The 21,350-nt window shown below is 42.5% G+C and overlaps 2 protein-coding genes across 3 annotated transcripts in view; one reads left to right on the top strand and one right to left on the bottom strand.

The window, feature by feature from the left end:
- JAK1 (Janus kinase 1) overlaps window positions 1-21,350 on the top strand; it is a 64,731-nt gene that overhangs the window by 25,517 nt on the left and 17,864 nt on the right. For both annotated transcript variants that reach the window (XM_074598627.1, XM_074598629.1), the window contains exons 2-9: window positions 6,650-6,729; window positions 7,579-7,777; window positions 9,661-9,784; window positions 15,367-15,520; window positions 17,248-17,411; window positions 17,987-18,329; window positions 19,829-20,002; window positions 20,784-20,941. In XM_074598627.1, coding sequence (XP_074454728.1) covers window positions 6,724-6,729; window positions 7,579-7,777; window positions 9,661-9,784; window positions 15,367-15,520; window positions 17,248-17,411; window positions 17,987-18,329; window positions 19,829-20,002; window positions 20,784-20,941 — 1,322 coding nt within the window. In that variant the 5' untranslated portion in view covers window positions 6,650-6,723. The remainder of the gene's footprint in view (window positions 1-6,649; window positions 6,730-7,578; window positions 7,778-9,660; window positions 9,785-15,366; window positions 15,521-17,247; window positions 17,412-17,986; window positions 18,330-19,828; window positions 20,003-20,783; window positions 20,942-21,350) is intronic.
- Window positions 20,205-21,350, bottom strand: part of RAVER2 (ribonucleoprotein, PTB binding 2) — a 57,539-nt gene continuing 56,393 nt past the window's right edge. The window contains exon 15 of the mRNA XM_074598631.1: window positions 20,205-20,344. The gene's annotated coding sequence lies outside the window, so the exon portion shown is untranslated. The remainder of the gene's footprint in view (window positions 20,345-21,350) is intronic.

Here is a 21,350-nt window from a genome sequence, read left to right as displayed (position 1 = left end):
GGCAGGAATAACAACAGATTGTCCGTGTAAATCTCTTTAAGGCTGGAATCCCCCTCCAGTCCCATTAGCATCAACCTTAGTAATAAAGCTCTTTTTTAGATGGCTTGGGGGGTGGGGGGAAGAGGGGAAGAACTTTTCTCTAGTAATAGGTTTTGGAGTATTGGCTACAGGGTAATTACATAAAAATCATGTCGTTATTTGGTAGGTTTCCATGATGGCTTGAAGCTTGATACATGAACTTATTTTCCTCCAAGGAAATTGGTACCGCTTTAGGCGAAAATTGTTTAGTATTGGTTATGCAAGGATGTGGTAACAGATTGTAAGCTTCTCAAGAATTGTGTCATTTGAAGTTATTGTTAGACCAGAAATTGTCGATGAGAAAGAATTAAGTACGCATCTATAGTTTAAAAGCAAGCTATAGAAATTGTTGGTCTCCATTGATTTCACAGAAGCCCAATCTGTATCCAAAGGAACATCAGGCTGGAAAGATCAGATAATACAGAGGAAAATGTGACTTTGCGTTCATGTGTGTGCTCATGCATCTGCAGCAGCCCTTACCGACGGGACAATAAAGGCGGTAAATTAACACGCAGCTTTCTGAGCGAGCTGAAAACCTTCTTCCTACATAGGTGACACGTCACGAAATTCAGAGAAGTAGCTGAAATTGCCTTGGAAAAGCACAGGAAACGAGCAGGGCTGGTTCTCATAGTGCGACAGTGAATTGAGTGGGTTCCTAAAGCATTGTGTCTGGTCCGAAGCAGTCAGTAAGTGAACGCAACAGGAGTCTGCCTCCTCTGCTTTTCCGAGTTAGGCTGCTAAAAATGGAAATATATAACACCTGTTAATGTAAGCGTGCGAGTAATGAAGGCTGGCTGACACACCCGATCACAGTGCGCCCTGGTTTTCAGTTCTTAAGAACTTTGCTGCACGTGAACTGTTTTTGCTGAAAATTTCCGTTATTTGTGCTCTCAGCCTGATTTTTAGAAGTAAGTTTTACAACACAGATCAGTCACGTCGCAGAATGAATACTGTAGAAAAACCCTGGGGGAATTAGTAATTCTGTTTTTGGGGCAGAGGTGAACAGCGTGGGGTGACATCATTCTGAATGATAGACTAAAATAAAATAAATACTGATTTGTGCATTGAGGGAGGGTGTCCTGTGTGTGGGGGGGAAAAATAGCGTGTGATCACATACATAAAGATGATGAAATATTGCATATGCACAGAAAGGACCCAAATACGGTTAAAAAGGCAACCTCATTCTGCCCTACAGTATTTTGGATCTTGAATTTTAAAAAAAAAAATAATAAAATTTTAAAAGCATTTTTTCTTTACTGTGACTGGAAAGAAACATCCCCAGAAGAGAGGACAAGAGGACAGATAGTAGTTAGCATAGTTAATCTTAAATTATTGGTGAAGAGGAGCGTTGAGAGCTGAGTTGGTGTCGTGAGCCACATCCACGGGTCAGAAGAAGACACGGGAGGGTGGTGCTGAGCCTTTTGCTCTCCTCAGTCTCAGTTGGACAAGAGTTGTGGACCTGAAGGAGCTCTGTGTATGGTGGTGTTCTGCTTCAAGGAAAGGTTTTTACCTCTTTCTTTGCAAGGTTTTTACCTCTTTCTTTGCAATGAGCTTTAGTTGATGGATGCTGGTCTCACCATTGCCTGCTGCAGCGGTGGCTGTTCCTTCCCGGGGCTGCTCGGTCAGCGATGCGACGGCGCCTGCAGTGATTTGGGATTTTAACGTGCTTCTTCATCGCTGTTTGCCATCGTGTCGCTACTGTCATTCTCTCGTGTTAAAATTTGAAAAGCTAAGTAGAGCGCCTGGTTTTATTTTAAAGGAGTCTCTAATAGTTTACGCTAGATTAGATGCATGTCCCATGCCGTATGGGCTGTGACATGTTTCTTTACTCCTCTCTTGAAAAAATAATAATAATTGAGAACTTTCAGGCTGACATAAACTATGAATGCTACAAAAATGGCATGCCCTGCTCACTTAAGGAAAGCCTATCTCTTTCTTAGCATAAGCAATCGTAAACATCCCCTGTCATGAAACCAGAAACTTAAATTGGCTGAGAGGCGACAAAAGAGGAAGAGCTTGCAAATGGTGCTTCAAACCGAGTTCTGGTTTGGTCAGACTTTATCTGGGATTTTCCTCTCCTCACATTTTAGGGACTTTTGCCCCAGAAACAGACCTTCCATCTTTGCATTTGGCTTCCATGATCTTTGTTTATGGTGGAAGCATGGGCAACGCAGGGGCAGTGGTGTAACGGGGCTGGCATGGGGGGTCCGCGACACCGGCCGGAGTCTCGTTTTCCTGTCAGAACTCCCCAAAACGAGCAGGAAGAAAAACTTGCATTTTAAATCCGAGCAGGTCTCAAGTGTGCAGGTTTGCCTCGGGTTAAGTGTGGATGTGCACCAGGAGGTTTCTTCTCAAAATCTGTGTGGGTTTCATGTTTTCCCTTTGTCCATTAAAAAGATTTATGACTGGAAAACAAAGGGTTCTGGGTCCATGGGGTCCAGCCAGGATGGGCAGCAGCTTTCCGGCAGCTGATGGCAGGCCTGGAGGTTCTGCTTGCTTCTCCTCCACGTCGCAGTGCCTCTCTTTTGGGAATTGCGGCAGTTCTTCTGGCAGAAATGTAAGTGTGTCCCACTGAGAGCGAGAAAACTGATTTGGGGTGAAAACCCAACAAATGCTTGGGTCTGCTGGGGTGGGGAGCCTAAGCTGCGTGGCATCTCTAGCCTTGTTTGAGCTGAAGCGAGCGGAGTTTTCTCAAAAACGCCCAGTAGAGCTTGGAGCCATTTTCTCTTGGTGTCTGACATCTCAAGGTATCTCCCAGCTGTCAGTTTTATCCTGTTCCCTTGTTCAAGGAAGCTCTTTTTGTGCTTCGGGGTATTTTTCTTGAGGAAGGCTCTCGGCAGGGCCAGGTACAGGTGTCCCAGCGTCACAGGAGGCTTCAGAGCCTGGTGGGCTTTCCCGCTCCTCCTTCCATGACAGCGGATTAACTCCTTCCTTCTCGTTCAAGGAAGATTTGGAAATAGTTTCTAAAGCATTTAATTTATGCCCCTGCCTTTTCTTTCCTTGATTTTTGAGGCATACAAAAGTTTAAAGGGGTTATTTAACAAATAGTGTTGTACGTTTGTGTTTTTTTATTCCTTAGAAATGCTGGGAGTATTGGGCTTGAACCACTCTGCTTTTATTGAGAAGACCTTGGCCATGGCAAGTCATAGACAGGAACTTCATTTTTTACCAAATATTATTCTCTTCCAAATATTTCATGAAGTCTTAATAGTTTAATAGCCAAACCAGAGGCAAACTGATTTTGAACAACCCGCTTTCTAGAATTCCCTTTCCCTATTTTAAACTTTTCAGCTGATACCAAAATTGTGTGAGGGCGTCATCCGTGCATGGGAAAAAAATACTGACTGTGGGCCCAGAGCTGTTTGTTGACCGAGTCCAAAGAGATTAGATGCGAGTTTTGGCAATCATGGGTGCATGGTTTTGTTATCGTGCCCGTGTGTGCACCCAACATCACTAATTTTGTGGTTGTAACCACGGCGAGAAGGATGAATCATTGTCCCCCTCTGCTGGTGGTGCAGCGGGCTGGGGGTTTGCTCACCCCGCCGGCTAGCTGAGTTATTCTGCGACTGAAATACAGACTTTTGAGAAGGTGGCAGGTATGTGTGTATACATCGGTCAGCGTTTTAGATAACCAGAGAAACCCTTTGCTTTGAGGCGTATCTCGAGAAGAGCTGCCCTACCTTCCCCTAAATACTTTGCAGCCTGCATCGCAAAAAACTGTTTCCAACGTGAGAAAGAGAAAACAGGTGAAGAGAAAATGTGCTCTGGGAAGAGCAAACGCTGTCCTGTCAGTCAGGCTGCTCCCAGCAGCGACTGAGAGCATCCCTGCGGTCCTCCCGCTGTCCCCTGGGGCCGAGCTGCTTGACGAGGAGGGGTTGAGCATTGAGAGATGCTGCAAGGATGAGCAGGGGCAAGTGGAGCTTGTCCTGCTGGAGGATACCAGCGGAGCATGGCGCAAAATGCAGTCTGAGGAAGGATACAGCTGGCGTCTAAGTTCATCAGGGAAACGCTCACAAGGGAGGGAGATAATCTGCAGAAGATACACAAAAAACAATGGTCCTCTGAGGCTCTGAAACCTAAAAATTCCCTTCGGATTCCTGAGATGAAGCATGAGGGGTGTGTAATGTGGTGCTTAAGATTGCAAGAGACCGAATGTAATGGCCGTGGGGAGCTGTGAGTCACGATCCCCGGGGTGAGCCTGGCATGGGGGACAGTCATGTGGCCGCCTGTACGTGCCTGCCGGAGCGAGGGACTGCCACGACGCTGTCCCGGCTGTCACCGGGTGCCGTGACCTGTATGTACGGTAATATTACTGTGCAGGACTGGTGAGAGATGCTACTGCTGAGACCGAGCAGGAGTTTGTCTTGTTCAGTGGAAGCTTTGGAAGATTAAGATGCGTTTTGAAAAAAGGTCAATTCCTGGCGTTGAGCATGGGACTATCTGGAAAAGTTGTTAGTAAATAGTAAGTTAGAGCTCGGATGTTGGTTTGTTTGGTTCATCCCCAGAAGCGTATTATAAACGAAGCAGCACTTAAGGTTCTTTTGTGTTCTGAGAATTGCTGCCGTGATTAGAAACAAGAATACGAGCTATTAAGCAAAACCAAAGAACGCTGTGTTGAAAAGCAACAATTTTGATTTATGAATCTGCCAGAAGGCAATGGTTTTATATTTTTCTTCACATTTTAAAACGTCTGGACAATCTTTTTAATATTATGCCCACACAGACATTAAAATATATTGAGTTTCGGTTATAAGATATGTTGTTTAAAAGGGAGTGTTTTCAATTAGATTAAAGCTAATATCTTTAACCTTTTGCATTTAAATTTTCTGGTGCTGTGCAGAAATAATTACTGGCTTGTCTGCATGTTCCAGTAATCATGCTCAATTACTTCTTCCCCATATTATTGCTGAGGGAATGTGTCTGGAAACTCAAATTTAGCATTAAAGTGGGACGGATGGCAGGAACATGCAGTTTAATTGTAAATACGTGCTGTGCTGTTAAATGTTATTTTTTTCTATGATGGTATCACATTTGCTGGGCGCTTTCCAAGCACAAGGAAAGCTTGTGTGGCAGTGTCAGACTTTCTCCTGACTAAGCCTAGGGCTTATAAAGCAATATTCAGTGAAGTCTGCTGTATCAGATCAGGGCCTCATGCTGTTGCAGCAGAAACAATGCACATTTAAAGTTCCTTTTGGCAGAGGAAGGGGAGAAGAGAAAAAGGGAGGGATGGAGAATACAAATGTCTTTCAGCCTCAGATGAGTGATGGGCGACGTTTACCAAACCAGCAGTACTGTCACATTTAGTTTAGAGACGTTTTGTCACATTTGGTTTGCTGTCGCACTTCGTTAGTGACTGTCCCGGGAGACTGAAGCGGGATGGTTTCCCCTTGAGAGCATGGAGCCGTGGCTGGCAGGCAGTGATGCGGGACCACTGCCAGAGCACGGGAGTCCCTCCGGAGATGCAGAACAGAGCCCCCCATCCTTCTTCTCGCCATGAAGTCCAGACTCCTTCCCCATCTGGCTTATTCCCATGCCAGTTCCTTTCCACCTTTGGAAAGGAACGTACAGGCATGCCTTCCAAGCGTGCCAGCTCCTTTGCTGATGCTCCATGCTCCAGCATCAGGACTGGGCCTAAGGAGACTTCTTACCAACACCCGTTCTCCCCCCTTCTGCTTCTTAAGTATTCCCGCAGCATCTTGTTGGTTTTGCAGCCCTGGCGTCAGACAATACTTTAAATAGAGGCACTGTCACGCCTGCTATTGGGAAAAAAAAAAAAGGTATTGATATATTCCAGGTTTGCTTCAGGTGATAAGGATAACCTGTAACTTTGGGTGGGAGAGTTTTGCAAACCAGCCCCAGAATACCGAAGTGGTTTGTGGTATCAGATAAGGCTTAAAAAAAAAAAAAAAAAAAAGAGTCTTGGAAGGTGCCCCGGCTGCTTGAAAGCACGGAAGTCATGGGCTGTGCTCCTTGTGAACAAGGATCCTCTGAGAGAAATATTACCCTTGCAGTGAAACTCCCTTGAGTGGCTTCCTTATTCTGTGCTGCCCACCCAAGGCTCTGTACCTTTCATACAGCGGAGGTGAATAAAAAAAATGAAAAAACCTGATAATCTGGAAGGGGAGGAAACAATAGAGACTAAGGAAGAATTGGAATTAGCAATATGTAGTAAAAAATGTGAAAAATGAAGTGACTTCAGAAGCCACGAGGGAGGCAAAGCAAAGAGAAGAACGCTCCTTTGGTGTCACAGCTAAGGGTTGCAATGCGTACGACACCAAACTGGTGGCTGATACTCTGAAAATATGAAAAAAACCAACAATGAATAACCAAGGCTTTTCCCCTGGTTTTAGTCTGCATCTCAGCCAGCGCACCCAAAGAGTCGAAGGAAATCAGTAAACCTACATAGACTCCTAGATGCTTGCTATGACTGTCTTTGGTTGAGACTAGATCCGGATCTCAGTTATATTAATGGAAAGATTACCTCAGATTGCATTTTATCAGCCTGACCGTGTATTTTCTGCCTCAAACTGTACAAAGCCATTCCTGACAATTTTAATATTTTTTTCCGCAGCCAGAGTCAAGTTGCTCTTGGAGAGTGAGAAGATAATCCACTTCAGTTGCGTAGAGGATCAGACAGTCACATAAATGCAGGTATGTTAGCTTTTGAGGTTTGGTTTTGTTTGTTTTTCGGTGGGAGTATTAAGTTCGTAAACTGTAGAATTGGTGGTTTGGGCTTCTGTTATTAATTGAGCTAAAGCTTAGTAAAACATGGAACACAGACCCCACAATACATGGAGTATGTGTTCATCTGTTTCCTTCTGGCTCTTTCTATTTAAGCACTGCGTATAAAATGCAACACGCATTTTCTTTTGAGTCAGAGCTGTCCCGTATGCTTTCTCGGCAGTCTAAAAGTTATTGTGTTAAACCTGCTCGTGCTACCCTTTCCTTCTGGAGACAGAGAGAAGTAATAATAAAAAGTAAGTCTCCAATAAAAGCTCATCTCACCATGACACGTTAAGTATCGGGAGTTTAAAAAACAAAGGGTGAGAGGGGGGAAAACCATCAGAAATATTTAGCTGTTAAGGAGATTGTAAAAATAGAAGCTAACCTTTTTTTTAAAGGAAATATAAATCGTACTGTTTATATTACCCAGCCTCAAGTATTGTTTTTCAGTCAGTTAGGTGCTTAAGGATGTGAAAGTTATTCCTGCTTTACAGTAAGAAGAGAAACCTTCTGGAATAGTTGTGGAACCACCAGAACAGAAGGGAATGATTCGGAACAGAGTTACCAGAAACCATCGACATTTCTTTTTTCACTTTTCCCCTCATTTGTGAAAAGTACTGATTTTGAATAATCAGATTCCCAATGTGAAGACTTGGAGAAATGCTGCGCCTAGCCCATCATAGCATGCAGTAGGCTTATTAAGCAACGGATTTGTCTTCTGACAAATACCCAAACTCTTCTTCGTATTTCGCTTAACTGTTCTTCCTCTGCTTTCAGTATCTAAACGTAAAAGAAGATTGCAAAGCCATGGCTTTCTGTGCAAAAATGAGGAGCACAAAGAAGAGCGAAGTAAATCTGGAAGCTCAGCATCAGGGTTTAGAAATACTTTTCTACCTGCAAGATAAAGATCCCATTTGTTACACGGGTGGCGAGTTTACCTCGGAGGAGCTGTGCATTGAAGCTGCCCAGAGGTGTTGTGAGTATATGGATTTTATATAAGTTCTCAGTGACGAGGCTTGGCAGTATTGAAAGTGATGTGTCCTCCTTTGCATGTGAGTCAGTGCTTGTAGAAGTATGCGTGTGATGTAGTCTAGGATGGAAACCTTTGCCAAAGGCGTGTTTGGGCGGTTCTTAAACTGTTTGGAGTGGAAGAAATGGTGAGAGAGACAGTCTTAAGATTCACATAAAGTAATGATTTCCCACCCTGCTTACAGGTACTGATTTTCTCATTTTGGTGGGATGGGATTAGGCTTCTTTTAGGAGAAAAGGAGACACAATATACAGATAAGTTAACACAAGGCTGTTTTACCTCGTATACTAGTTGGTAAGCCTGACAAGTTCTGTCCCATGTGATAAAACATTTTGGAGAGGGCTAATGAGAAAAAAAACAATGCTACTTTTGAGAACCCATTAGATACTTTCCCTGTTTCATTTTTTCTTTTGTTACCTGACATTTCTTTGCAGAGTTACTCTATCAGTAGTACTAATAATTCCCCAGTTACAGTTAACCCAGCTGTGCACAATTGTGGTAATACAGAAATGTATAATGAAGACTTCTTGCTTTGTCACTGTGGTCCTTGACTCAGCAAAATATTTGAATATGTATATATAATTCCACTGGAATCAGTGGATTTAATCTGTGGTAGAGCCTCATGAACGTGGGCCCCGGTGCACGGTGCGAACCCACGTACTGTGCGACTCCTCCTAGTAATTTCTATCGGAAGCTTAAAGCCTTTGAAGAAATGAATTAAAGTGACCTTTCCTTAAGGGAACTTCCTTCTGCCTTCTCTCGCTTTTCGCTAAGCCTACAGCACACGGCAGTGAGGTACCCACTCATGGGCAAAGCCTTACCCATTTCAGCGAGCCCACGATGCTGGTCTCTGCTGTAAATCACAGCTTGAATAGTTAAACCACGGATGACACCAACGTTCTGCTTGTTGCCCTGCAGAAGGCAGCGGCTGCCCAGCCCCATCTTCTCGTGAACTTTGCAATTAGGCTGTTCAGTTTTTATTTCCTTGGCTTCCCTGCTTCCCTTCTGCTCTCTCTCCCCAAGTCACAGCAGAAATGGTTTCACTGAATTCTGCAGGACCTCAACAAAATTGTATTCTGTTCTATTTTAAAATGCTGCAGTGCTCTCTGGAACAGAGCTGTCTCCCTGAGCGGGGCTTTGGCAAAAAGGTACTGCCTCCTATTGAGCAGGAAACTGAAGCAAGGAATTCAAACAACAGTAGACCCGTAAACATACCGTAGCCTGTTTTAATCTGGGATGATGTAAATGCAAGAGTTAACGCGGGCCAGCCTAGACATACAAGTCAAAGTCTGTTCTTTGTTGGAAGACCCTCTGTTGAATGAGCAAAGAATGGAAAAATGACACGTTAAAGCTTTCTGCGTGTGTCCTAATGAGAAGGGGATGTTCATCCTTTCATTAGAACCTGCTCTTTCAGCTGTAGGAGTAATATTTATTAATAAAGGAAAACCGAGAACAAAGCTGTACTGCTGAGTGGTTTTGTTAAAACACCCATTTTTGTGATCTGGAAAAAGTGAAGATTTTTAAGTCGTTTCCTCCTAAGTTCAGACCTTTGGCGAAGTCAGGATTTTGGAATAAGTTTAATGTGAGAAGTAGCTGAAATGATCTGCTGTTTAATACACGATAAAACCAGTGGAGTGAACCAATGCACAGCTTGCAGTTCCACTTTAACTGTAACTTTCTAGTGTTTGTTTTAAACTAATCCCAGTATCAGTTGCTTTTTACCGTCTGTTTTGCAAGATCAGGTATTTGCTTTATGCATTTATGTTTTTGAGGTGTGTATACATATTGTAGCCTTGTGATTCATACGTTTGTTTACTTTTCTCTGGCAGCTATATCTCCTCTCTGCCATAATCTCTTTGCCCTCTATGATGAAAACAAAAAACTCTGGTATGCACCAAACAAGGTCTTTAAGATAGATGAAAAAACATCACACCGGCTCCATTATCGAATGAGGTAAGTGCAAACCCCTGAAAAATGATTCCTTAGCCATACGTGGATGCTCTAACTCTTACTACTGAACTCACCGAAGAAGCAGGAAAGCAAAACCAAAAGAAGCAGCTTGCTTTTCACAGCGTAGATAAGAGATTAACAGGAAAAGCTTAAAATGTCTTCTTATTTTCTTTTCATCTTGCTATATAACCTTGAAACAAGCCCCGGAAGTTGGAAACCCACAAGAACCTGTGTCCGCAAAGCTGTAGGTGATCGAACTAGCTTAAAGCTAAGTTGAAAAAAATGGCTCAAAAATGTCATTTTGTTACGTCAGTATTTTGCATGCTTCACTTTGCATTTGAAGTGTTCAAAGCGAACCATACTCCCGCTGAAGTCGGTGGGAATTTTACTATTAACTTGAAAGGAAAAAGCAACACGCTATTGCTTTTGAAATGCTTTTGAAATTCTCCTCTAGGACTGTGGGGGAGTCGGTGTGACCTCGCTGTGGGTGGCACACGCCAGACTGGAGAAAGCGACGGAAGATAGAAACCGTTGTTCCCAGAATCTTTATCCAACACGTACCATCAGGTTGAACTTCAGGTGGCGTTCTTAAAATACAGCACGTAGCCCGTTGAGGTTTCTGGGGCTGAATGGGTAGAGCAGCCCTCATCCACTGGACAATGAAAGCGCTAATGCTGACAGCTCTTGGGCACGCTCACCTGCTCTACCCAAAGGAAGGGTGTCCTTCTTTCAGGATTTGCTAGAAATCTAATTCTGCACATTATGCTGCCTTCTTTTTTTTTTTTTCTTTTATTATTTTTATTTTGACTTTTCTTCTTGCATCAATATGAGCTTTACGCGTATGATATAGGAGAAAAATAGAATGAGCTTTGCTTGCAGCAATAATTAGTCTAGAAACTTTTCCCATTTTCCTAAAGCAAGTCCATGGATCATTTCTGTTGGTTCTTCAAGGTGCAGCTGTAAGAAAATAAGCTTTTACGTAATATTCCCTCTTTGCCTTAAAATGTGATACATACACAGTTAGTTTGGGCTATAGAGAAAAAAACTTCAAGTGGTAATACAGCATTTTAACGGCTTTTTCCTGATAATCTCTAGTTAGACAATATGATTTGTATGTGCTAATGAGAGAAACGGCATGTGCGAACCCCAGGTTGTGCATCCAAACCATTTCCTAGGCTTGTTGGAGAATAACAACCACTTTGCTTATGCAGATACAAAGACAGAGCTTTGAAAATGTGATCTTTAACTGTACGGTCTTTCAATTCTGATCACGTTTGTGCCGGACCGGTGTTGTTATTGTTGTCTGATGAACTGAAAAATTACTGACAGTCAACAAAAATATCTTTGCTTTTCAAATAATTATAATACCTATTTTTAGGAGAGGAAGAGGATATTACAGTCTTTTCTTTTTTTCTTTAACACAGTCTGTTAGTGGTGTTAATGACTTAACCTCGACTAATCTCAGATTTAAACAGCTGTGATTACGTTTGGCAGATAAACGCCGTACAATAACGGCATTGAGTGACTCTCTAAAAGAAGCTCTGAGGACTCTAATGGCCTCTTACAGAGCATTAAGTGCCCTTTCTTGCTTTAAGAGATCAGCCAGATCAACCATATACTGGATAATAAAAGAATTTTCTTGGTATAATCTGAGTCGGAGGCATTTTCCCCTGATACTGAAATTCTTTGATGTGGTCTGCTTTTCTGGTATTTTAAAAATGTCGTTGTGGGAATTTAATCCTCTGATTAGATGCTGGTTTTAACTCAGTTCTTCAAAAATAGTTTCTGCTGTGTTTGGTGTTTATTTGTTTCTTGTTTGGGTGAATGATGAGAGCTCTCTCCAGGTTCTCTTTCCTTCCTACTGCATCTGACCTGCCCGGGGTGGGGGGAACACCACTCGCTTTAAAACTGCTGGGACACCTCCCTCGCAGAGATCTTCTTTGCCTGCTCATAACGCTATCAAATTTTAGGTGTACAGGCAAAATTACTCTATGCTGAACTTTATTTTCCCAAAATGCTTCTGTTCTACCATTTTATATAATGAAGCTGGAAAACGCCCTGCTTTCTGTGTTTAAAAGTTACGGCGGTTTATTTTTTTTATGCTTTAGAGTTGGGATTTGACGTTTGGCAGGGGCATCGCTTTTGTCAGGTGTACTTCATGCATGAAAATTGGCAACCTTTGCGTCAATAATATGTATTTAAAATAATTTCATATGCATTTAAGAAGAGACTATATGAAATCTAAAGATTCCCGTCTCCCTAGGAATAGTGGAGTGTATCGGTGAAGTGATATTTTCCTTTCTTTCATTTCTGATCTGTTGTGTGTCTTGGCTTGGGCATCTGAACTGAGAGCAGGGCTGGGGACTGAAAAGTTATGAGCAATACAGGATTGTGAAACCGTTCTCTGAATGAATATTGTTTGTTCTGAGCTGTGCAAGAGGCAGAATTCCTCTTGAAAAAGGAAAATGGTCTGGGCTTGTTTAAGAGTGCAGCGTGTTAGACTGCGTATAATCATTCAGAGACTAAATCATTTTTATGTGGACAACCTTGTTTCTGAAATGTCATTACATTGATAGGTTTGTTTTAGTCATGCCCTATTGAGATTATATATATAAAATGAAGGTATGTGACTGAGTAGTTTCAAATGCTTCTAGATGTTTGATCTTTGTGCCGCTGCTGAGAGCTTTAGATTTGGTTTCCAATTGTTCAGACTTCCCGTCCTCCTCCTCTCCCCATCAGATCTGTGCCAGCTGGTATACTTTTGGTAATACTTTAAAAGGACTTTCTTTTCACTGGAAGCTTTGTAACTAGCCCTATATTTCTTTCACTTGCCTCAAGGTTTAGAAAAATAAACACTCTACAACATAAGAAACCACAGTATTTTGTAATATCCTGGACTAATTAGCACACCAGCTGATGGAGGAGTTTAACCGTTCTGTGGCTGGGTTGTGCTCAAGCCAGAAGTAGGAGTGTTTCTTGGCATGGAGAAGGGACCCAAGACACGTGTTTTTGGAAACTCTGGAAAGAAGGACTCTGAGAGCTGCGCCGGGGGAGAGAGAACAGCGGGTTCCCCTCCAGCATTTCCACCACTCCTCGGCCAGATTGAAGGGCAAAACTGCCCCTTCCCGGGGGTGACCCGCTGGGGCTGACTCCCCAGATCCCCCCCGCTGGAGTGTCTGCCTTGGGCTAAAGGGGGAAAGATCCTGAAATCAGGAGCGCGCAGTCTCCTTTCCAGCTCCTCTGCAGGGCTTCGGAATTGGAAAGCTTGAGCTCCCGTTTCTGTTTGTGAAAGTGGAATAGTAATAATCTGTCTCCCCCTTACCACAAGTGCATCGGTCTCTGCAAGGCAGAGACTCCCCTTCTTTCTTTATACGGTCCCTCAAACAATGGGGCTCTAATTTTCATTGTAACTTATGAGTGTTGTCTTAAACAGTGCAGTTTAGTGGGGAAAGGAGCAAATCCTCCTCTCAATTACAAACAATACGCGATACCTTGCCCATAATTATTTTCAGGAAATACCAAAAGAATTGGCGTTATTAATTATCACTAATCTTATAAAGGAGCATGCGGAAACCAAGTAATTTCCTGGAGGCAGAAGGATTTGCTTTGCTTTGCTTTTTGTGCTTCAACCGAAGGAGTGGTGCGCTATCTTACAGTACTTGTCAGGATGCGTGTTGCTGTTCCTGCTCATGCTATAGATACATGCTTTTTGGGGGACTTAAAAAGACCTACCAAAAAGAAAGGATGGAGAGAAACACTGGGCAGAAGGTCTCATCTCTTTAAATTTAAAAAGATGTAATTTGATATATAATTCTTCATTTGAACGGCCAGTTTACTGTACAGGTAACACGTGTGATTTGGAAACGTGGTGCTGAAGTAGAAGTACTAATTTTGGTTTGCTTTTGAGATCCTGACTCTGCACTGAGGCCGATACACACCAAGCTCAACCACTGCAGAACCGGGGCTTAATCCGTGAACTCCCATTCTGGTCAGAGACAAGTCACGAAGATGTAGTCACATATTTCAAAACGCCCAGTTTTGCATGCGGGTTGTTCCGCACCGTAGCGTTTGTAAGCGTTTGCCAGTTGACTTGCTGTCTTCCTCTCTTCCAGGACATGTCTCTTGACGTTTTTATTGTGCTATATTTGAAAGTAAACTGCTTGGTCAACATAGTGATTTGTTACTTGAACAGATTTCTTATTTGTAATCTCAAAATATGTTCATAGATTATGAGGTAGTTTATCTATTCAGCTTTTTCCTTCAATACAGAAAACATGTATTTCAAATTGTGGACTTGGATATACCCATCACGTGCCTCAACATTTTCTACCTCAAATCTTAGGTTTTTTCCATTCAACTTTTTCTTTACAACTTCTTTTAAGTGCAGTGTCTATTAACATTCACATTCATTTGTCTTTTTCTTGTGTAAAGCTGTTTGGTCCCAAAAATTCTTTGTGATTTTGATCACATATGTAGGTAGTCATTAAAAACTTCGCTGTCGAGATGTCATGGTGATGTGAAACAAATTACGTGATGCTTATGGTGGTCATTGTCTATCAGAAATATCCCTTTGTATTAATGCAATAATATATCTATACAATGCAGTAATTCTGCATTGTGTGCTCGTGCCGAATGCTCCTCTGGAATTCGATTGACATATTCTTCTAGAAATCATTCCTACTTAGCAGTTGGGTAAATCTGTTCTGCTGTAACCTTTTAATTATAAGTAGTTTGCGATCACGTGCAAGGCATGAACCTTTGGAAAAGGCACATGGATTCAAACCAGATTTAACTGAACTTTACCTGATTTCAATGTTACTAGAACCCAGATAAACACAGATTTCTGGAATAATTTAGGCAAAGATTTCTCAAAAGGTGCTAACAGAGCTTGAATTCAAAGTTTTTATTAACTTTCAGTAGATGCCAACTCCTCTAGCGGGTTTTTAATTAAATAGCTTTGGGTGAAGATAGGAGTAAAAAGCTTGTTTGTAATGTACACAGGAGATTGTGCCGCTTTAAAAACGGGTGACTTGAATTGGTGCCTTTTTCACCAGCTTCATCCGAAACCAAAGGGAAGCAGAAATTCCAGGGAGCGAGGCATGGCCGAGTTCTTCCCTGTGCCTGAGGAGGAGGTTTAAGTCTTGCTCACGCTTTAGATGAGCCATTTTATCTAGGAATGCAAGTGCGAGCTGTTGGTTAATGCCCAGTAGAGGCTTCACGCTCTCTTACGCTGCTCAAGCAAAGTCAGAGGTGATGGAAACGTACCTGTCATCTGAGCGGTGCCTTCTTGTTCGATTGACTGCAGGGGTGCGACAGGCAGTCAGTCATGGTGTTGTGAGTTAAGAGTGAGCTACTGTTGAGTGGAAACGCTGAAGACCTTTGACTAATACATCGTTTTTTCCCCAATTCCTCAGGCCAGGCTTGCAGTTTCAGCAGCGGGCCGCTTTAAGTTGCAGCCTCAGGGCGGAAGATTGATGGATTTTTGACTTGTAACTGGTTTTCTTTTAAGAGTTTAAATTGTGCATCTAATGTAAATGGAGGATTTCCCTTGAAGTTTTTAAAGTTTATTCCTCTTTTCTTGCAAGGTACTACTTTACAAACTGGCATGGGACTAGTGAAAGCGAGCCCTCGGTGTGGAGGCATTCCCCAAGGAAGGCAAAGAACTCTTACGAGAAGAAGCTGGCTCCGGAGGGGACGCCTATACTTGATGCAAACTCCTTAGAATACATCTTTGCACAGGTAGGAGGTTGCTTACAAGTATCTCTGCCCTTATAGTCACACAAAAACTATCTTATTAAGTAGAAGCTGCTTTAAAGACCTACTTTCAAACCCTTAAAGTACACGTAACCTTACCTGTTCGTATTGATAAGTGTTTTCTTCGTACTTCTGCGTGGTGGAGAGAAGAGAATTTGCTACGTGAAGAACAATCTACCCCTATGCAGAAGGTGTAGAGAAACTGTCTATCTCACAGTCCAAAAACGGCTGTATTTTTATTTTTCTTTCCTCCCGTTGTGCCTCCCACTTGTTGGCGGTACACGCAGCACCCTGGACGTGGCCAGTAAGCAGGGCCCCTACTTCAGAAAGCTTGTGTTCTTGTACAAACAAGTTCATATACACACAAATGATTTTGCAAACGAGAAGCTGTCTGGTTTCGTCAAAGAAATGGAAAGATTGAAGTTGACAAAAGCTTGTGAAATGGGCAAATTAAATGCGCCGCAGAAAAACATGTTTACTGTTGATTCTGAGTATAGTTACTGCAGAATTTTCAGTCTTTGAAATAACGGTTGTGTCCTTCAGAAAAAGAGAGAGCATGAAGCTGTTCCAGTGGATCCCTTTGTTTTGTTGTGAAACCACAATAAAATGCCAAGTTAGCTACAGCTGCGTGTGCATTTTAATGGTACCACTTGCACTCTAAAGTAATAAAATAAGCAAATATTTTTTTCTGTGTAATCAAATTAACGTATGCCTTATTTCGTATGAACGTTCTTGTGTATATGTATGCAACTCTGCAAAATCACTGTTTGAAAACACGCTGCAAAACTGGTTTTTGTTCTTTCCTTTTTTTCCCCTTTTTTTTCCTTTTTCTGAGTGCCAGCAAAAAGAATGAAACCAAAACCAAGCTGCGGAATGAGCAGGGAGCCTACTGATTTTGTCAGATGATATTGTATTAAGCAGAATTTTACCTTTGGGTAATAACACTTTTTAAAAAGTCAAACAGGAAAACACTAGTGCTTGTGTAAGGCAACAGAAATGTCTTTGCTCTTTGGTAACCAAATATTTTTGAGACTGTCCCAGAGCAAGGCGGCTGCCATGGAATTTGCAATCTTGGCTTTGAGATGGGGCTTAGAGACCGAGTGCATGGGGATCATAGAGACACCAGGTGATGAAGGGCAGAGAAAAAGCAGAGACACAAAATTTTTATTGCGTACCAGAAAACATCATGGTGATGGTGCTGGAGGGGTGGTCCTTTCTTTAGTTAATTAAAAAACAAGTGAATTTTTGGTGGGCTAATGTATGGAAGAAGGGGACGGGGGGTTTGTAAGTGTCTGAGCAGTGCAGGTGTTCTACCTGCGCGTCTACACACGTTCTTGGTGAAAGCCGCAACGCTGTGGACTGCATGTGGGATGGATGTGCTGTGACGATCCACCTGGTCATGCCACTTGTTCCACAAGCTGTCATTTTAAAAGACTTCAGCCAGGCACAAACGTTGGTGTTTCTTCGCAAACAGGCAGGGTTTGCGGGGTGAGTAGTGCTTGCCTGTGTTTCTGTTTCACTGGTCTAAGAGAAGGTTTCATCCATTGCACAGCTCTTCCCTTCTTCTCCTACCCCTTCCGTTCCTGGCTTTCGTTTTTGGGTGACTCTTCTTGCTCAAGGAGAGCCTGCGACCTTGTGATATATTGCTTGCTCATAGACAAACGATGACAAATACCAAATCTGGCAGCTTTCTTTTTTTGCTTCCTATTAAGGGTCAGTATGACTTAGTGAAAGGCCTGGCACCAATCCGCGATCCTAAAAATGATCAAGAGGTTCATGAAATTGAAAATGAATGTCTGGGGATGGCTGTCCTTGCAATCTCTCACTATGCCATCAAGAGAAATGTGAAGCTTCCGGAGCTTCCCAAAGATATCAGGTGAGCTGGGGAAACTTCTTTGTCACTGTTGGGTCTGCTGCGCTTCTCTTCCAGAAGGGCTTTTTTAAGCATTTTACCTTCCGGGGTCTGACTGTACAGGTGTTACAAGCTCCAACACTACTAGCGCTAAGTGGGTCTTCCTAATCTTGTCGATATGTATTAGAAAACCTGATTTTTTTTCTCGTCTGGAGAGTATTTGAAATCCATGCAGCTCGTGCAGCCAGCACACTGATGTGTTGGGTACCAGTTGACTTGCTGTAAATTCGGGGTTCTGGCTCAGTAGGTTCAGAAATGGCAGTGTTGTTAAGTGGCAACCTAATGAGAAAACGGTTAGAATAACTTGTTTTATCGATTTGAGTGGGCTGCATCCATCTGACTAAAAAGCTTTCTGATAAGGTTATTATTTGAATTCCTGTTGGCTATTGATGCTGCAAACCACCGCTACGGTACCAACCGCACAGTGGTTTACCGCATCTTGTTCTCTGTAACTTTCAAAGTAAGGCAGTTGCACATTTTAGAAAGCTAAAACTTTAGGAGACAACAGTATTAACTCATAGCATTGTTTTTCTTTCTAGTTATAAGCTTTACATTCCGGAAACTTTGAACAAGACTATCAGACAGAGGAATTTCTTAACCAGGATTCGGATAAACAATGTTTTCAAGCATTTCCTTAAAGAGTTTAACAACAAAACCATTTGCGACAGTAGCGTGTCGCCGCGTGATCTGAAAGTTAAATACTTATCAACAATGGAGACCTTGACTAAACATTATGGAGCAGAAATTTTTGAGACTTCGTTTTTGCTGATTTCGTCTGAAAATGAAATAAATAGATTTAACTGTGGAGATAATGAGAACGTCCAACTATATGAAGTCATCGTAACAGGAAACAATGGAATTCAGTGGAGGCTCAAGCCAAATGTAAGTATCCCTCGATAAATGGGAAATAGAAGATTGCTTTTGGGGGTGTAACAACTGTTGAAAAACGGTCATGATCTTCAGACACTGCAGATCAGCTTTTTATTGAAAGGGCTTCTTTCATAGGATTATGCAGGTTGGAAGGGACCTCAGGAGATGTCTAGTCCAACCCCCCCCATTCAGGTCTAGCTTTGAGGTCAGGCCAGGTTCCTCAGGGATTTATCCATTCTGAGCTTGAAAACTTCCAAGGATGGACACTCCACAACCTCTGTGGGCAACCTGTTCACCAGGCAAAGTAAAGACTGTACTGTATCTGCCAGACCAGACACAAGTCTTGAAAGATCAATGTCTGGGGAGGCCCTCTTGTCTGATAGTGCCCTCAAAGTCTGATAGTGCTTTTTGTGTATGTAGCACCCCAGGTGCCGTGCTTGCTCATGCTCCTAGACTTTTCATGAATAAATTAAAATATAGTGACATTAAAGCTAAGCTTTCTCACGTCAGTGATATTTTATATGTTGTTTCTTGTTTCAGTGCTGCTAATTGAGGTCACTTTGCTTAACCTCTTCTGTATTTGGTGTACAAAAATATTAAATATGCTCTAGGCTTGAAGAGGTTATGGCACATTCTACAGTTTTTCTCCACATATGATACTTGAACAAATAGTCCTCTTTTTGCTTGCCGCAGTTCCCCACAGTGATGAGAACCCTACTGATAGCTATCTTTTCTAACACAAAAAGTATTGTGCTCCACTCCATTTAGATGTACTCTAACTATCTCTATCTCTGACGGAGAATTTCTGGTTTAAACGACAGTATTAATGGGGGGGAGGGAAGGAAGAACTGTTATTTGAGCAGAGGAGCTTGCAAGAAGCACAGCCTGTTTCTTGTAAGGCTCCTGTTTTCTGCTGATTTATAGATTATATTTATTTAAATGCCCAAACCAAAGACTTTCATCTTGGTGAGAACCTGTCTGTGACTAGCAGGAAGCTTTGCTCAGCCTGAACATTTATCTTTTTTAAATAAGTAATTACTAATAACTTTCAGCAATTTTTCACCTCTAAGATGCGCAGCTTCGTTGTGGTCTGTGCGCAGAACTTCATCTGCTGTCGGCCGTTCAGGCGTGCAGCGCGAGAAGGATGTGACTCTGGCTTTTGGGCTGGGCTCTGGGAGAGTATTTCAAGGGCACAATTTAGAAATTTCAGTCGAATCCTTTCAGCCCTGTACTGGTACTAAAATTATCCCTAGCGTATCAAGAGAGAAGTAAGTCGCCTGGCTAACGACTGCTTGCTTTCATTCTCATGAAAACCCTCTCTTGGACAATTCTTGATAGAAGAATACACCGAACATGTAAATGAATTGATAATTCAGTGCAAAGAGCATTCAAGAATGAAATAGTTGTGGAAGATTAATTTGTCGTGAATTTTCGTTTTAGAGTAAAAACACTGTGCTGAAAAAAAATGAAATGTTTTTATTAGTATACTTTTATCCAAAATATATTTGCAGTCTGTACAGACAGAGAAAGAGAAGAAGAAAAAATCTGACAGCAAAAACAAAAAGGATGAAGAAAAACACAAAATTCGAGACTTGTGGAACAATTTTTCCTATTTTCCTGAAATCACCCACATTGTCATCAAGGAGTCTACAGTTAGCATTAACAAGCAGGATAACAAAAGGATGGTAAGAACCAAACCTTGGGTAGGTTGCCCTCCCATGGGAAGCTGTAGTGCCACAGTGGTGTTGGGCAACAGGTGACAACCTCCTTGAGGAACGTTTTCTAATGGGACTCGTAAATACCAGTTGAATGTGCTGTCCTCAACACTGTACAGATGCGAAAAGCAAGAAGTTGGTGGGCATGGTTGTTTCTCTACGCTTGTTATTGCATACCATCATTGCCTGGTGGCCTCCTGGGTACGCTTCTCAGCCTGTGGCCGTCCTCTGTACAGCCTGGAGAGTCAAAAGCAGCATCAAGAAAGAGGAGCTCAGCAAGGATGGCAGAGAGGAGGCAAATGCAGAGAGGACCTGGGAGAGAAAGAGAGGAGGGTCGGTTTATAGATACCCAATTTTGGTGTCCTAACTGATTCTTCTTGCTGTGGGCTGCCAGCTGTTAGAGTTTGGACAGGAGCTGCCAGAGTGCCCTTGGCTTCAAGTCCAACATGACTGCTCTGGTCCTGGGCTTGTGCCGTTTCACAAAGGCTGGCACAAGGGTTTGCCTTACAGATCTCGCGTAGGGTTACAGCAGAACACGTCACGCCAGAGAGAGAAAGTTTCTAGCCAGTAATGAGTGGGGAGGATAGAGAACAGTCAGTGTTGGCTCCCTAAATATACGTATGGTTTTCTGTCATAGGTTTCTGGACAATTTTTTAGCCACCCTTTGCAAAAATTGCTCGATATTAAAACACTGCTGAAATGTTTTAACAGGACTTGAAGAATTCTTTACTAAAATATCTTTTTGTTGTAGGAATTAAAACTGTCCTCGCATGATGAGGCGCTGTCGTTTGCATCGTTGATAGACGGATACTTCAGACTTACAGCAGATGCCCACCATTACCTCTGCACAGATGTGGCTCCCCCACTGATTGAGCACAACATAAAGAATGGATGCCATGGACCCATTTGGTTAGTAAAAATGATTTTTATTGTTCCACTTGAATAATTAGGCATAGAATCACAGGATGGTTTGGGTTGGAAGGGACCTTAAAGATGATCCAGTGCCACCACCTACCTCCCACCAGCCCAGGCTGCTCAAAGCCCCGTCCAGCCTGGCCTTGAACACCTCCAGGGTTCAAGGTTCAATGCTCTAATACTGCTGCATAGTGAATCCATTGAGGAAATCTGACATTTGGAAGGCTGTTAGTTCCCAAAATGTTGTAGAACAACTTAGTTTTGCTAAAGATTATATTGAAAACATGCCACTGTTTCTCTCCATATCAACTTACTCTTCTATAGAATCAGTTTTTCCTCACTATAGGAGTATTTTGAGGCTTAGTTCACTAATAGCTATAAAGGTCGTTGTCAGTTGAACAGA

The sequence above is a fragment of the Larus michahellis genome, chromosome 8, assembly GCF_964199755.1.
Source record: "Larus michahellis chromosome 8, bLarMic1.1, whole genome shotgun sequence".
NCBI lineage: Eukaryota > Metazoa > Chordata > Aves > Charadriiformes > Laridae > Larus > Larus michahellis.
Note: the sequence above shows the minus strand (reverse complement) of the source record. Positions and strands in the feature narration are given on the sequence as shown.